The 17,284-nt window shown below is 40.5% G+C and overlaps 1 protein-coding gene across 1 annotated transcript in view; it reads right to left on the reverse strand.

Moving 5' to 3' along the window:
* Positions 1–17,284, reverse strand: part of HERC2 (HECT and RLD domain containing E3 ubiquitin protein ligase 2) — a gene marked incomplete in the record, with an annotated part of 3,551,743 nt that overhangs the window by 2,954,331 nt on the left and 580,128 nt on the right. The window contains 3 exon segments of the mRNA XM_044072055.1: positions 756–913; positions 2,270–2,421; positions 10,627–10,815. Coding sequence (XP_043927990.1) covers positions 756–913; positions 2,270–2,421; positions 10,627–10,815 — 499 coding nt within the window.

The raw sequence follows: 17,284 nt of genomic DNA on the forward strand, positions 1-17,284 counted from the left end.
GGTGACTCACAAACCAGTGTAATACTAATATCCAGTAGAAGATGTATTTCATGGCTGCGCAGTGAAAAAGGCCAGGGAACATGCCCAGCAAGCAGAATGGTTGTGAACTACAGCAGAAAGAGGCAAACCCATACAGCCTGGTGCATATATACTTGGGGCTTCACATATGCCAGATACACCATGGGAAGGTTTATAAAACCCACAATAGCTGCCTGACCAAATGAAGGATGAATAGGCATCAAGAGTACCAGAAGGGCTAAAGGTCATCAAATGCAGAAAAAAGAATGCATGTAAAAAACTGTCAGTCATCTAGGACTACAGCACATCACTATGCATACCAATATGCCCTAATCAATGGCAATTATAACAAATGTCAGCCATTAACTACACATATGATACAGCACACGTTGGGAATTAGCTGACAAAGTTTTACCTTACATTTCAAGGATAGTCTAGTAATCATGCAAACTACAGCTAAATCATTATGAATTATCTGGTACTGTTTAATCATGACATCAACAAATTAGTCTAGCTGTACCTTGAATGCTAAAGTTTAAGATAAATCATTACAAGTTTTCTTGTATGTTTTTTAATCACAGGAATCAGCAAGTAATCCATACAGTATAATACGGCCCCCATAGACCGATGCAGATTCAACAGTGCACACTGTTTCATAAAGCAATAGCAAACTGTGAGATCTTCCATATTTAGAATTTGCTTTATAAATGAAGGAAAAATAAAAATCAAGCCATTACCATGTCCAAGCCTTCCATAGTTTCCTCGTCCCCAAGTGTATAGTTCACCATCGGCACTAACAGCAGCACTGTATGTACTACCACATGCAATGTGGACTATCTGCTTCCCAGGCTGCTTTCCTGCAAAAGCAGCAATCACCTTTGGTTCTTCAAGTGATCTACATTAAAGAAAAACATCCTCAACTAAGCCTGTATATTTGACAAAGTATGCAAAACAATGCACAAAAATGTCTGACTACACTGTATATAATGTACCCCTTTTTAAGCAACAGCACAATAACAACAGTGCACTCTGCAAGGCACAGAAGGATACAGCCTTGACTATACACCCCAGATGAACAATCTCAAGTGGTACTGGAACAAGATGAGCCAAATGAGGATGAGAGAAGAATGGGGGATCTAAGCTTAGTTACTTACTTCTCTCAGGAAGGGGGAGGGGGTACTCAATGTGTTCTGCATTTGAGTTCCTCACTGGAGACAAAAGAACCTAGAGAAGCACTAATTTTACAGGGATCATGACATCTGAAGGTTTATGCTACTCAATGCAAACCTAGCCATACACAAGTCAATGTGCAAGCACTGGGAACACTAAATATGAAACTAAAAGCCAGAATTCCCCATGTGGATGATGACATCACTTTTGTCATGTGCACCCCTTGTTCTCAGGGAGCACATGAGCCTTATGACTCTCAACCCTGGGAGGATGAATGGTTCACAATCAGTGGGGAAGGGGGATGTTTGATGATTAGAGGATGAGAGCAAAAAATAAAGCACAAAATACACACATAAGAGTGCCCTTACAGAAAGCTATGCCATCTCATGAAAAGATTACCAACATTAACCCACTAACCTCTACATTTTTTTTCAGTTAACATGACTTTGCAATTAATGCCACAAAACATGAAAGGATAAAGCTGATATGATACTCCAACAGCTGCAAACACAAAGCAAAACATGAAAGGAATGGTTTTACTGTTTAAAAGCTCTTCAGAAACTTGCTTGCACATATCATGCACGTGCAAAACATTCTACATACTCTCTGGTATGCCTTCTCCAAGTACACTAAAAGACCCTTCCAAAGTTATGCACATTCAAAACTATGAGAGGCTAAAAGATATCCTTCTAGCCCCGCGACTGAGTGACAAGCATGCATGCATGCATTCAGTAATAGAAAATATAAAATGATCCAAACGTGGATTTTAACCATGACCAGATATGTACTAATATTCGTATCCTGTGAGGTTTTACTGGCCAGACAAACCACTGAAATAAATAAAACATTAACAATGCACAAATCTGCAACTGCTCATGACAAAAAAAGCTACTCAGTCCACTAAGTGCACCATGCAATATCAGTGGTTACTCTTATTCTTTTGCATGATAATTGCACATGACATGAACATACTGTCTGCTCTGAAAGCCTTTTGACCTGAAATGCTGTTAAATACTTAAGCATTATTATTACAACTATTGTTGGTGTAAAGCAAAAGTAACGTAACAAGGTAAAGACCTACACTGTGTCTCCATGTCCTAGTCTTCCACCTTCTCCACAGCCCCAGGAAAACACTTCCCCAGTTCCTGACAAGGCAAGATAATGTTGCCCATCTGGATGCGCAGCAATTTTCACAATGTTTTTCGAAGCAAGACCCTGTACCAACTGTGGTCCCTGTGGAATAAAAAAAAAAAGAAAATCATACAAAAAAACATGTTTTCCAAGTAATTTTAAAAATCTCATTTGTAAATGAAAACAGGACATAAACTATTCTTAACCTTTTCTTTGAAGCTCCTACACTAAAAGGTAGGCATGCACTCATGACAAATCATGTTATGATGTCACATGTCAACTACATGTGCTTATCCACATCATCAGGCAGTTTTACCTCCTTGCCATAGGCAATCACTCTCCTACAAACCAAAATAAGTAAAATACAAATACACAGTCTATCAACATACATAATTGTCCAATAGCCAATGTAGTCTAATGGAGCAAAATCCAGAGTAACAGAGACATACAGTGCGCACAATACATAATGGAAGGTTCTCCCTGTAGACCAAGTGATTCAGTAAGAATGTGCCGAAGACCCTTCTTGTAGGGTTCTACAAGTGGACTGAATTCTAAGCTGTACATACACCCCAGCAAGAGGAGTTAGAAAATGTCCAGACTAAGGATAGAGGCAGGGATAGAAGGAGGGAAAATTACCAGGAAAAGGAGTTATTATGGACACAAGAGCTGTGGTGACCAGATGCATGCCAAGAAAGATTAAGCAAGGAAATGAGGCAGCCACCTGTCAAAAGTATAGATAAGACTGCAACTTTGCTAAGGGTGTGAACTAACCCCCTACTCCCACAACATAAGTGCTTTCACTCCTCCAGTGTTGGAGGATGAAATAACTTGCCCAAACTTAAACTTGAAACCTCTAGGACAGACTGCAGCAGTCATGAGAGTGAGGAAGCCCCTTCACTGCTCCCTGTTCCTAATGCCCACAGGGAATCAAGAGAAGGACCTAGCCAAGAAGAACAACCTTCACAAAAAAACTGGGAAGTGGAGAGGTCCTTCTTCAGCCCCTGTATAATAAAGGCTCCCAAAGGAAGTTATGCCACAATGAAAGAAAACTGATCACAGTTGAATTCCCATGCCAAAGGGATAAAGGACCTCAAAGCAGATGGAAACATGTCAAACATGTTCAAACCTACCCCCATGAAGAAAGATATCTATGAGAAACACGGGTAGACCTCATGAGGGGATGTAATGCTGTCAAAGTCTCCTTCCTACTCCTCCAGCTGGACTGCCGCAACAAGATGATACAAGATTATTCCTGCAGACAAAAGTCCTAGCCAGATGGCAATAAAAAAAAAAAAAGAAGAGGAACAGACTCATCTGAAAACAAAAGAGTGGGAACAGTAATAACCAGGCCCATAGAGGATTCTCAAGCCACCAAAAACAAACTTTGGAGAAAGCATTTGCACCAAAGCCACCAACTGGACTGGCCCAAGGAACGGAAGATAAAATAAGTACTTCTCAGAAGCATGGCAGCAAAGATGTAACATTAAAAGATGATCAGAGAGAGAGTGTGGTTGTGACTGCAGCAACTGACTCAAAGGCAAACCAAGCAAGCAAATAAAGTAACCACATTTCAAGCGTGTTGACAAAACTACAGTTTGGTTGAGTGGACACAAAACCTACTAACACAAAGAGTAACTTCACCCACAAGGGTGAGACTGTTATGTCCTCAAATCAGCTGCCAACATCATGGCCTTCTGGGTTCTTGATACACAGGCTGCCAAGATCACAGCCTCCTGGGTAATCACTTTAGGCAGGAAAGACTAACAAGTAAGAGATTCCAACTATGACAATTGAAGGTACTCCTCCAAGGCGGGATAAGAGAGATGCTTCAGTCCAGTTTAGACTGCTACTGACTGCAACTATGGGCATGTCCAATCCAGAAAAGTACAGACACTTCCACTATAAGATGACCAATAGTTAATAATCCAGGTAACAGAATATATGCAAAGCACTTGTATAAGTCTTCTGGTAAAGAATAAGCAAATAGAAAAGATCAGACAGAAGCAGTATGCAGTGACAGTGAATGCAGTGTCCAATCACAACGGACTTTAGTAATCACTTGGGCATATATCACACAATATGACCTGACAGAAGGTGTCCATGTTTAGCAACACCATCCTACGGATCTGCTGCAAGGCCACTTGGGAAGTTAACATCCAGAAATTCACATAACTGATCTGCTTACTTACACAACTTAAAACTAAGATTGGGCAGAGTATACCACTCAAAACTGAAGGAGTGGGGGAAAACTGCTGGATTGTGTTGAAAACGTTGCAATCTGTAAAACCCCTATGAAGAGGAGTCTAGGCATGTCTCATGAGCTCTGCACAAAATGCTTGACCCTTCAGTAGAGATCTTTCAGGAGAAGCACAAAGGAGCTATAGACAAAGCCATATGTGACTACATCTGGAACCCATCAGTCCCTTATAAAGGCCTCTTGAAACTACGGTCAACTCAAGGAATTGCCCCTGTGAATAGTACTGTGGGCATAAATATACCCATCTGGCTAGTGGTTTGCCCCCCCTGGAAGACCTGGCCAACATAACCTGACCCTTCACTCCAGAAAAGGGGTTTTACTTCCAAGAAGGCCTTGCCTGAAGAGGAGTAGTACAGCTACAAAAGGTGGATCAAAAATGGCCCTACAATGTGTCAATGATGCGTTGTTAGAGGCCTGAGTAGAGAGGACCCCCCCCCCCCCAACAAAAAGCATCTTGGATTATCTGCCATGCTCATTTTTTAAAACAGACTTGCAACTCACCACAGCAGCAAATACTCATATTTAACAAACACTACAGCAGTACAATTTACAGGCATTAGCTACAGGGGGATATCTTTCCATTTGGGGCTTATCCCCTTACTTCTTTTCTCCTCTTCTGATGTTCGATTAAACCCTGTAACATGTCTGATGTTCAATTAAACCCTGTAGCATGTCTTCTTTAAAAATGAACCAGGCCAGATCACGAAGTATGGCTGTCAGGTATGCATTGAACTGCTTCTTGGGAAACTGCTAAAAATCCAAGTTAATCATTATTCTGACAGATTTCCTGAAGTAATCCACAAGTAGATAGATGGTGAGGATGAAAACTCTGTGACCCATGCATCTTAGAATGGAGACCCACAAATCTCAGATGTCACAGTGACAGAATTTACAATTTAAGAAACCATGCATCCTGTAAGACTTTTTCCAAAAATATTTCCATCCCCTGTGGCTGCCAAACTGTTTCCTGTCAGCATAATGAGAGCAAGTCACAGCCTGGCCATCACTCAGACAGCTGTGAAGAGTTTTTCCATTTTGTATCCCTAACTTATTTCCCAACGGTTGTAGTGCATGTCCACATTCATGAGAGCTGGCTATGCCTTCTACTGTGGACATACATTGTGCCTGCACGTACATCAAAGACTACTAGGGGATAACGTTTGGTAAAGCAAAATGAACATCCTGGACTGCTACAGTAGGTGCCATCACTAAAGCAGACTAGACCTCTTTCCTACCCCCAGGATAGCTTTCCCAGCACTGGTTTTTCTAGAAGCCACGTCACTAGCTGACACCTCCGTCATCTGAGGCATAGTCATACCTTAACTTTCTAAGCTTAAGAGCCAACCCATTTTTTTTCCCATTTCATTTTTTTAAGTTAAGAAAAAAAAAAAAAAAGAAAGACAGAAGACTTACCTCACTCCCAGCATACTGTAGGGTTAAAGTTGGCCTGGCTTACAAAATAATGATTATATGCACAAATGCCCGGGTCCATCTTTCAACTAACCTGGTGAGGACTGTTCTACAGTCTTGGACAAACAATCAAAAATGTAGATTTTGAAGTCTAGCTCTTGGCGAGGCATGACTGAAAGCTAAGTGAGAGCAAGGTTATGCTGGAAGGTATTTAACCATTAATGGGAGTGATTTGCAACTTTGAGGGATGAAAGGACACCCCCCAATTAAGTTTCATTCCTAAAGTTATGTCATCTAAGGAAGAAAAAGCAATAACTGAAACCAGACTTCGTTCTCCAGAATAGATGCCAGAAAGGAGTCTATACTTTATTTCTCTAATACCAAATCATATCAACCTACCGGATAACCTCTTGTTTAAGGATGAGGAACCAGGGAATAAGGTGCAGAAACCTGGATCTAGATGCTCTAAGACTAGCCTTTGGATCCCTTATATCACTGCTTTTTTGGTTCATGCCTGCCCTCTCCCAACAGATACTATACTGAGTACTCACCCGGCCTGAAAGCTTCTGCTGGCTCCTTAGTGCCAAGGTGATGGTGGAAATAAACACCCCAAACTTCAGCCACCCTCTTCCTGTAACTAAAATAACAGTGGTTGCAGCTGATGAAACTGTGCTCTATTACTACACAAAACAGGTCAACGCCTGTGCTGACAAGAAAAACCTGGTGACTGAATAACCATAAGGTTCGAGAATTTCAGTATCCAGTGCAGGCACTTTTTTGCAATTGTTAGAACTACTAAAATGTTTGTGCTGTTAGAATGAGAGCAAGTAGGCTCTGGTTACTTATAGCTAACCAGGTGCAACTCTTTTGCACATCCTACTGTCAGGAGTGCAAATGAGAGTTGCACCTAATCACTATCAGTATCCACCACCACCTAAATATACTACATCTTCCAGTAACTGCAGCCAACATCACAATCATTGTAACCCCCCTTTTTTGACCACTTTCAAAATGGGGTTGGGGTGTCATGTCAACTGTCACCATCCTTGATTCAATGCCAGTCTCCTATCTTCTTCTACAGTCACATCTGACTGTCACAAGTCTTCTTTTCACACAATCCATCCATCTCTTTGCTTGACACCCTCGTTTCCTCTTACATTCTTGCTGTCTGTGCCAAATCTTCTTTGCCAAAGATTGTCCTCTGCTTTTCTGCATATAAGCCCAAACCACCATAATCTGTTTGCTTAGACCCTCTTTGAAGTTGGAGCTATTCTGGCATCTGCTCTGATGTCCTCATTTCTTCGTCTGTCCTACAATGTATATCCTACCACCTCTCTCAGGCACTTCATCTCTATCACCCCTAGCTTCCTCAACTGCTCAGCCTTTATGGCTCAGACTTCCGTACCATACAGTAGTACTAGTCGTACCACTGCCTTTGTACACCTTACTTTTCAGCTTCCATGGCATTCTTATGTTAGACACTACCCCTGACACTCTGTTCCAGTTGGCTGCAGCCCCTCTAATTCTTGCTCTGACCTCCTCATTCAGACTTCCCATCTCGTCAAACACCCCTCCAAGGTACTTGAAGCTGCTAACCTATTCCACTATTTTCCCTTCTATCCCAATTCTCAACTTCTTTTGATTCCCCCATTTGATGCCACTACAACTGTCTTATCTGTACTCAGTTTCATCCCATGTGCCTTCAGTATTGCAGTCCAGCCCCTATCCTTTGCTGAAGTTCCTGCTCTGAGTCCGTCTGTGATGTCACATCATTTGCATATTGCAACTTTGTTGTTCTGTTCCCTCAACTTGTTTGCTGATGTAATCCATCGCCAGTATGAACAGCAGTGGGCTCAGTGATGAACCCTGATACACACCCATTCCTACTAGGAACCATCACCAGTATGAACAGCAGTGGGCTCAGTGATGAACCCTGATACACACCCATTCCTACTAGGAACCCTTCTGTTTGCACTTGAGTCATTGTATCCCCTTGTACATAGCCTGCACTACTTTTACTGATGTTTCTGGGACTTAGAACTACCGCAGGACTGAGCAAATCAGCTTTCTTGGGACTCTTTCATATGCTTTCCCCAAGTCTACGAATGCTCAGTTGGGCACACTCCATTTCTAGCTTCTTCTCAAGTATTTGTCTCACTGCCAAACATTTGTGTTTTTTTTTTTTTGTGCTACATCCTGATACAAATCTGAGCTCCTCATCTCCCATTTTACTTTCTACTACTCTGTGTATTCATTTATCAATCATCCACTGCAGAACTTCCATGTAGTATGACAGCAGTTTGATACCTCTGTAGTGCCCAAGGTTGTGGATGTCCCCTTTGTTCTTGTACAATGACACTAGTATGCTTATTCTCCAGTCATCTGGGATAGACATCTTTCGCTCAACACCATCTCTCCCCTATCCCACCTAACACCTTCATAATATCTGCTGTGACCTCAGATAACTGCAGCTCTAACCCTACTATTGTATTCTATAAAGTGAACATTCAGTACCTAAGCATAACCTTAGAACTGCAATCCTAGTGTGAAAATGTGATGTGTAACCTTTACCATCTCCTTAATCCTAAACCTTTAATTCAAACTTTACATCAAAATACTCTGGTAAAACAATTTGCTTCTTTACAGATAATGTGCATCTTGTATTTTACCACAGAAGTGGCACATTCTTCATGTAACTTGTTTATGTACATCTGCCCAGCCTGTGGTTGCTAGATAAAAGTAACCATGGCCATTAAATGTGCACATCCCCCTATAATGTTAGTTTTTAAAACTATAATCTACAAATGAAAAGAAATATATTACACTGTGCATCAACTACACAGACTCACAAACTTAAGATCGGTAGATGATTCTATTAGGACAAGACTATTGCTAGTTGGCTGGGTGCTACAAGAACATCTGTGAGACACTGCTACCATTACCACACGGCAGGTAAAAGTCATCTGTGAGCCACTGCTGTCACTACCACAGGGCAGGTGAAAGTCATCTGTGAGCCACTGCTGCCATTACCACAGGGCAGCTGAAAGTCATCTGAGAGCCACTGCTGACATTACCACAGGGCAGCTGAAAGTCATCTGTGAGCCACTGCTGCCATTACCACAGGGCAGCTGAAAGTCCGCTACATCTACTTTCAGAATCCTTTCTGGATTAGTTTGAAGGAAGAGTTGATGCTTAAAGCAATTTCTTGTTGCAACAAATACAAATGCCGCAAATCCAGCTATAGTGAGGGAGGAACTAAGCAGTGATCAGGAATACTTTTTTATTTAATATATTTATTTGTTCTTTGATAATGGGAAAGTCTGACTGAGCCAATGGGCCATTTTCAGTGGAGGCCCATGGAGAAAAGCTCCACGGCTGACTGAAAAACATTTAAACAGTAGCAGAGGCTTTACGTTAAGGAAGTAGTTATTGCTAAGCAAAGTTCACTCACTGCAGAATAAAGTAAATCCTACTACAAATCCTCCAGTAATGAGCAGTTACTAAAAGGGTACCACAAAGCAAATAACCATATACACATTTAGGGCCTACTCGCTAGTTATAAGGATGGACAGAAATGGGAGGATCAAAATGCATGTTCATCAATGGAGTTTTTTTGTAGAAAGACCATTCTATTTCCTTTCTCCTGAAACTTAAGTAATAACCTCGAGTGAGAAGAAATGCACTATGAAAAAAAAGGTCTAATCAGAAAACATCTTTCTTTTAAACTTTCTACAACCTGAATGTACCATGCAGAACTACTCCACTGTACAGAAACATCACCCAGCAGTGTAATTTGGGACACCTTCAGAATATGAATCTATTACATGTCATCTCTTTCCATGCTCATCCTATCTTTACTATATCCCATCTTAACCTTGTAATCCAACCTCTTCTTTCACAATGATGTTGACTACTCTGCCAAGTTAACATTGGTAATCTACATCATATGCTTACTAACACCATTAACAACCTTAGGGCATTTCTTTTTTCAACCCATTTTTCAATTATTCTACTAATAAAACTGAGTTAGTCTTAACTGCTGTACCGTAACTTGTATGATATATATGATTATATATTTTTCTGCATTATCTATTAACTTGTCTAGTACAATGTTTTATTTTCTATTTCTATGCAACTAGGTTGTGGATAAAAACGGGCTGTGCTCCTGGCCACTTAGCTATTTAGCTAAAATAAATGGAAAATAATCCACCTGTCAAATTGTTCATCAATGATGTGTTGAATTACTCAATCATCAGCTCATAACTGGGACTGAACATTCTTTGTCAGGTCACTACATAGCTGGAAAACAGATGCATATTCATTAATTTCTTAACCAAACAACCCCCGACACACCTAACTCTTCAAGGGTAGCTTATGAGCAGTAGATAAGTAATTCAGGCAACATGCAACATGCACAAAGGCAAACTAACTCCCCAACAAAGAGAACACAAGAAGTATTTCAGTGAATCTTTGAAAAGCACACACAAAGTATACACAAGCAATCAACAACCTCTAGATGCAGTGCTACTACAAAATGCACTGGTAAAATTTGCAAGTGATAAGGTAAATGACTGCCCCTTCCTAATTCTACCCAATTGCCACAAAAACTTCACTTTCAAAAACAGTTGCAAAATACTCACCAATGTATCACTGTTGTATGCCTGCAAATAAACCCTCCTACTTCTGGATAAGATGAGGAAGCACTTCTCTGCACATACAATTTGGATGACTCCTAAATTGGCAAGCGCATCACACTCAACTAGACCGAAAACATTGGCATGTTCTTTCCACCCAAGCAAACCCCAGCCTTTGACTTCTTGCAGAGAGCCCTGAAAGACAGTAACCGAAAACATTCTACATGTCAAAGTACAAGTTAAAGGCAGAAAAAAAAAGACTAATGCCATTATTTGTGCAAAAAAGTAATCCCTGTAGGGAAGTAGGTCGTTTTAAAAAATCACAGTGGTTAAAAGATGCATACCATTAACAGAAGATCTTTAAGAAACTTATTTAATAGGGTATAATTAAGGTTTCCATTTAAGTTCTACATCCGAGCGATGCCTCCAGGTGTATCTGCAGTCAACTCCTACTGATGCCTCTAGGCGTTAAATATTGCTTGTTCATATATGCATCAGTAATTCCACAACCATGCTATGTACAAGGTTTTAAAAGATTCTATCTAAAACTTACGCAATAGCAAACTCAACTGCATTAATACTTGACCTCTGTCTAGTGCAAGTAAATAGACACTGTTATTTTTATGATATTAATTTATATAGATATAACTTTCACATTTTTCTAAATAACTCAACAACCAACAGACAGAAGTCCTTAGCCTCATATGAAATCTCTCAGCTACATTGATAAAATGCTACTAACAGTATGTGTGTAACATGAGTGGTTGCCGAGATATTTTACGTTGTTTACACAATATTACAAATGTAACCATTGCTGTGTTTACTGTAGGGTTGCCACCTTTTCAAATGCCCAAAGTGGGACATTTTTTGTAGACGCAAGAGGCTTTGTAGGACAAAACATACCCACGGCCAGTGCAAGGGACAGAACTTTACTTTTTTGCCAAAATAAATGCTTATTTTTGCAGCATTTTAGTTGCTTATGCTATTTCTTATAATAATTAGGTGTTTCAGATGAAAAAATAACTGTTTTATGCAACTATTAAAAAACTCAAGAATTTTTTTTCTCCTAAAATCTCAGGACATTTGTAATTTTTTAATTTTTTTCACAGGACACAACTGCCCAAAGAGGGACTGTCCCTCGCAAAGTGGGACAGGTAGCAACCCTAGTTTACTGTGACTTATAAAATTTGGTTAAAGACCTAGAACCTAAAGAATACTATCACTATAAAAATAGTTTGTGCTTAAGAGTTTGGCATTTATACTACTTTCATAATATTAATGGTTCCAGAGATATGAACATCTGTTTGAAATGTGAGGACATAATTTGATTCTGTGAAAAGGCATTGGAAGTTACAGTGCAAACTTCATGAACTCCAATGGAGTGAATGAGTTAAGGCATACTGCTTGCTTACTTGCCTGTAATTTGCTAATGCTTTACTGCTTGAGTGGTTTTTCAGAATTGGTTATTTGCTAAAAACTGTACTGAAATGCATCAGATTACTGTATCTGTATCAATCCTTCTCTGATCATAGCTTCCCAAAGAAACAAGAAATGTTTTAATGTTTTTCTTTTTTCAATTAATGCTTTCTCCAAGATACAGTGACTTCAAAGAGATAATATAAAATAATGGGGAACCTCCACATAACGGGTACATGGAAGCTTGCCCTCTGCAAAAAAAATAATTGAAGTGTGGGTTGCGTGCTTGCACACAATAAGTTCCTTTGATTACAAATGGAGTAATGCTTTAAGCATTTCATAAAACAGTTTGTGCTGATGGGTACAAGCTTTGTTTAAAAAAATGGAAACTGGAGAGATACTGTAGAGCAGAATCATAACATCTGGGTTTATCCACCTACTTTGCCCAGAAGCATTTTCTATCAATTGTTGCATCTTCCCCTATGTAGGCCAATGCTGGACTTTTACCTACCTTTGAACAACTTACAAATGTGTGAGATGCACTTAACATAAATCTAGCGTTATGTACACCATATGGCTCTCAAAAAGCACATACATTTACTGCATGCAAATTCCCAATTTATTACAAAGCTAAATTATCACAAATCTAACACCCCAACACGTAGTTTTATTACAAATGTTTCATCCTGATGTATGTATAATTACCATACATGAATGGACAGATAGGTACCCTTTTTGACACAGCAGATCTCTCCTCGAAAATCTACCGGTAAAGTAATTTGTCTTACAAAGTACAGTTGTGCTACTACAGTCACTTAAAACAGATATCCAACTTGTAGAAGCACTACTGTAATGTGATTCTTTATCCATGGGAATGGATCAGAGGTGGATATCTGTCATTTCAATATAACTTCTGGTGCTTTTCAGATGTCTCCAGAGAGCAAGCTGCAGACTTCCCAAGCTCAACACTTCAGCCCAGTGCACAGCTGATGGAAAAGGTACAGTTGTGTTAGGAAGTTATCATAATTTTAGATGTTACAGTATATTCACTGTTACAATCATGACATCTGGTACTGCTGCCAGCAAGAAGCCTGAGAGTTGGCTCAACTTTCTATCTTCTCCTAATGGATTTTGGATACTGCCACCCACTTGGGTGCCAGTATGTTCAGAATATAAAAGACAGATATAGGATGATACAATCTTCAGAGTTTTCTTGGCATATCTGTGCCAGGACACTTCTGTAAAAGTGCCAGAGTACAAACAGATCTGACAGTCAGCCCCAGAGAAAAGTGACACAACCACACGGCCCCAGTCCAGCTTTCTGGGTTCTAGGACAGTCCAGAAGGACAATGTTTTTTGAAAGCGACAGTGAGAGAAGGCTGGATGGGCAAATAAAAAAGCACCAACCTGAAACCAAGGATGCAAAAAAGAAGAGGGTAGATGGGGGATTAGGACTGCAAAAGTCAGAACACTAATATCTACAATTATGATCAATTTTCCTAGCTCAACTTTACTAAAACTCCAAACTCTGGACCCCATCCAGTTCGGGTTTGTAAAAGGCAGATCATGTCTCCTAAACCTGATAGACTTCTTTGAAGCAGTCACCACTCTGGACTTATAAACTCACTAAACTAGGTATAAATCCCTATGTCACAAGATGGGTTGCCAACTGGCTCATTGACAGAACCCACACTGTGAATGTAGCAGACTCCAAATCCGACTTCAGAACAGTGACAAGTGAAGTACCACAGGGTTCAGTCCTGGGTCCTCTCCTGTTTGGTATCTACTCTAAAGTACAGGCTAACACAGAAGGTCTTTGGCTAACGAAGTTCGCAGATGACTGCAAACTAGGAGCCATAATCGAAACTCCTAACGATGTGGACTTCCAAACAAAAGGGCCTCACTGAGACAGATGCCTGGTGTCAAAGCCATGGCCTCAAGCTCAATGCTAAAATGTGCATGGTCATCCCCTTTGGTAAAAACTCTGTACCCATGAACTACAACATAGGTGGTAGTCTACTTAACACCGAAAGTGTGATAAGAGACCTTGGGACACAGGTGGACAGTAGTCTCTCCTTTGATAATCACATTACCACAGTAGTCAGGAAATCCTTCTACGTGGCACACCTCATCACAAAAGGTTTCTCATCCAGGAAAAAAGAGGTCATTGTTCCCCTCTACTCATCACTCATTAGACCCATTACAGAGTACAATGCCCCTTTTGGTATGTACTTCACATGACATCTACAACAACTGGAGAGGCCACAGAAATACCTCAAAAAAAGGATTTCTGGCCACAAAAAGATGCCCTATGCAAATCGTCTCAAAAAAACTCCAGCTTTACTCTGTCGCATATCGCCTACTCAGAGGTGATCTCTGCCTAATATACAAAGCTATGTCAAACCCAGAGCTGTTGGACATGCTCCACTTCAAGAAGTCCCAATCCCTCCGAGCTACACACTCTAGGGACCTAAATCTTGTCACCACAATAAACAGAACATGCCGGAGGGAGAGATTCCTGTCCCAGAGACTTCACATACTCTGGAATAAGCTACCTATCTATATCAAACAGAGCTCCTCATCAGCACTCTTCAAGAAAAATCTTGATTGGATGGGAAATAGGAAATTCACCCCGGGGATCACATCTGTGGCTCTGCTCGACAGTGGCACAGGAAAATAATTTTCTTGGGTGGCAAAAGCCAGGGTACCTTTTTGGCTTGGCTTGTATAGGCCCCAGGGCCGATATCCTAGTACCTACCTATGAACTAGAAGCACTGGAATACTGACTATTGCAGTTATGTTATCTGAGAAGACTCCCACAGCTCAAAGACCGGAGGATGGTGGATCTTGAGAGCAAGTAATGAAAGACTGCCACAGAAAGCACTATCCTTGCCCTGGATGCAAAACTTGAGTTGCAGTGTTTGGAAAAGTTATAGGCTGATTTCCAAGCAGCTGTTTCTAAAATGGACAATATTTGCACATCTGTTAAAGGCTGCAGGGGCTGTAATGACTCTAGTGGAATGGACATTTAATATGGACAGAAACAGCTTTACCATAACATTAGTAGCAAAATCAGGTACAGTGGGCTAGACACAATCTACTTGATTAAAAGGCTTCCAGTCCACAATCTTTCAAAATGACACAAATATCTGGTCTGATACTAACTGCTCAGCCTTGTCCAAGTAAAATCTCAGTTGCCTATGTACAGCCAAGGTAAATTATCTCCCCCCTTGCTCTGGGGATATTGAAAATGAGAGAAGTGAATGGCCTGGTTTAAGCTCAGTTCTGTCACTACTTTCGCATGAAGGTAGAATTGGTTTGTTGTCTGTTCTTTTGAAAATTCAAAAATAGTTCTTGAATACAAGAGCACACAGTTCTGAAATCCTCCTGGAAAGGTCAATGCAACCAAAAGAGCAGTCTTCCCAGAAAGGTATATGAATTTCCAGCAAAGACAAACTTGACATGGTGGAGTAATGTCTCTTTTTAGTGGTCTAAGATAAAATACTCCTTAAGAGTAATTGCTCACCTGGTTGATAAGAATAATAGCAAGCAATTAGTTGACTCACATAACCTCCAGTACGGCAAATGACAGATCTGCTCTATTATTTTCTAATAGGTAAGAACAAGAGATACTTGTGCTGAAATTAGGCCACGGCCTCTAGCAAGACACCAAAGGGGAACAACTCATCAATTCTGCTAGGAAGGATTTCCTTGTGTTTGGTGTCCTAGCCTCCCTCATAACACTTAGCCGAGAGTATTTGCCTGAATGTGGTAAATGCTGGGTTACGCAAACTGTCAGCCTGAAATTCCTCAGGTTCCTTTGTAGCTGGGACCCTCTATATTTGATGTTAAGAGGATCCTCATACTCACACAAGAGTATGGGTTCAGGCCTTGCAAGAGTCAACAGGAGAAAGAAATACAACTGTGTTAGGAAATTACACTTGTGCAAGTTGCACTTTTCAAAACAGCAGATATTCAAATTCCTAACCGATGCAGTAGCCTTTTGGCCATGTGGGTGTACCCTGCCCAGAATACTAAACAACCAGCACCACAAAGCTCTGCCTCCCTCCCACACCTTCAACTCTGAATGCTGTCTTGTCTACCCAGAGGAGGGAAATCAGCAAAGTGAAGAAATCTTCATTGAGAGAGAGAGAGACCGCATACTCATCCTGAACCTCTAAAAGACATACAGAAACTAAACTTCATATCTTAACAGCTTACTATATACAGGAGTAGGAAATTGGCAAGTGGATGTAGCTATTGCTGCAGCGAGAAATTTGGAGGGAGTGGCTATTGCAGCAGTGATCCAACATCTACTGTTATGCTAAGTTTACTTACACAACTGTGCTATTGTTCATCATATTGATCACTGCTGCAGTAGCCTTAGCTATATGGGAAGAATATCATTGCTTACAACATTTGGGAGATGGAATGAGAAGAATTCAGGAGCTCCTGGAGGATGGTCCACTGCAAAGCCTGATCTAGACCTAGAGAATAATCAACCTTATAGCGCTTTGTAAAAGTATACAGAAAAGGACCAAGTTGCAGCTTCTAGAATACTTATAGAAGCCAACCTTTTCCAAAAAGCCATAGATGAAGCCAAGGCCCTGGAAGAGTAGGCTTTGACCCTGCCTGGAATAGTTTAGTTGTGGCGAATATGACAAAATGTAATAGCCTTAGACAACCATTTGGAAATGGTCTGTTTGGACTTAGGTTGTCCCTTCTTACTTTCACAAGAAGTGAACCCTTGATCTGAAAATCTGAAAAAAGATAGGACCAGAGTTATCTGTGGACATCCAAGGTATCGAGTATCCTTTTTCCCTCAGTTTTTGGGTTTAGGAAAGAAAACAGGAAGATAATTAGTTTTACTTTAACTACACTCAGATACCACTTTAGGCATAAAAGGAGGATTAGCTAGCAAGGAAAACATCTCAGTGGAAAATTTGATAGGGTTGACTCACCATAAAAGTCTGAAACTCCAATACTCATCCTGCAGAGGACAGAGCAATCAGTAAGTTTTCCATGTTAAGAACCTCAAGTCAGTCAGATTAGTTGGTTCAAATGGAGCAAGTGTTAGCTTCTATATCACAAAATTAAGATACCAAGGAGGCATCACAGGTTTTCTTGGCGGCCTTTATGTAAAACCCCTTGCAAGAACATTTTGATAACAGACTGCATTGAAAGAGGAGGATCCATGGGCAGACATGCTGAAATGGCTAATAAACGAGCCATGACAGATGAATATGAA

The sequence above is a fragment of the Protopterus annectens genome, chromosome 5.part0 (genome assembly GCF_019279795.1).
Source record: "Protopterus annectens isolate FY-2018-M chromosome 5.part0, PAN1.0, whole genome shotgun sequence".
Classification (NCBI taxonomy): domain Eukaryota; kingdom Metazoa; phylum Chordata; order Ceratodontiformes; family Protopteridae; genus Protopterus; species Protopterus annectens.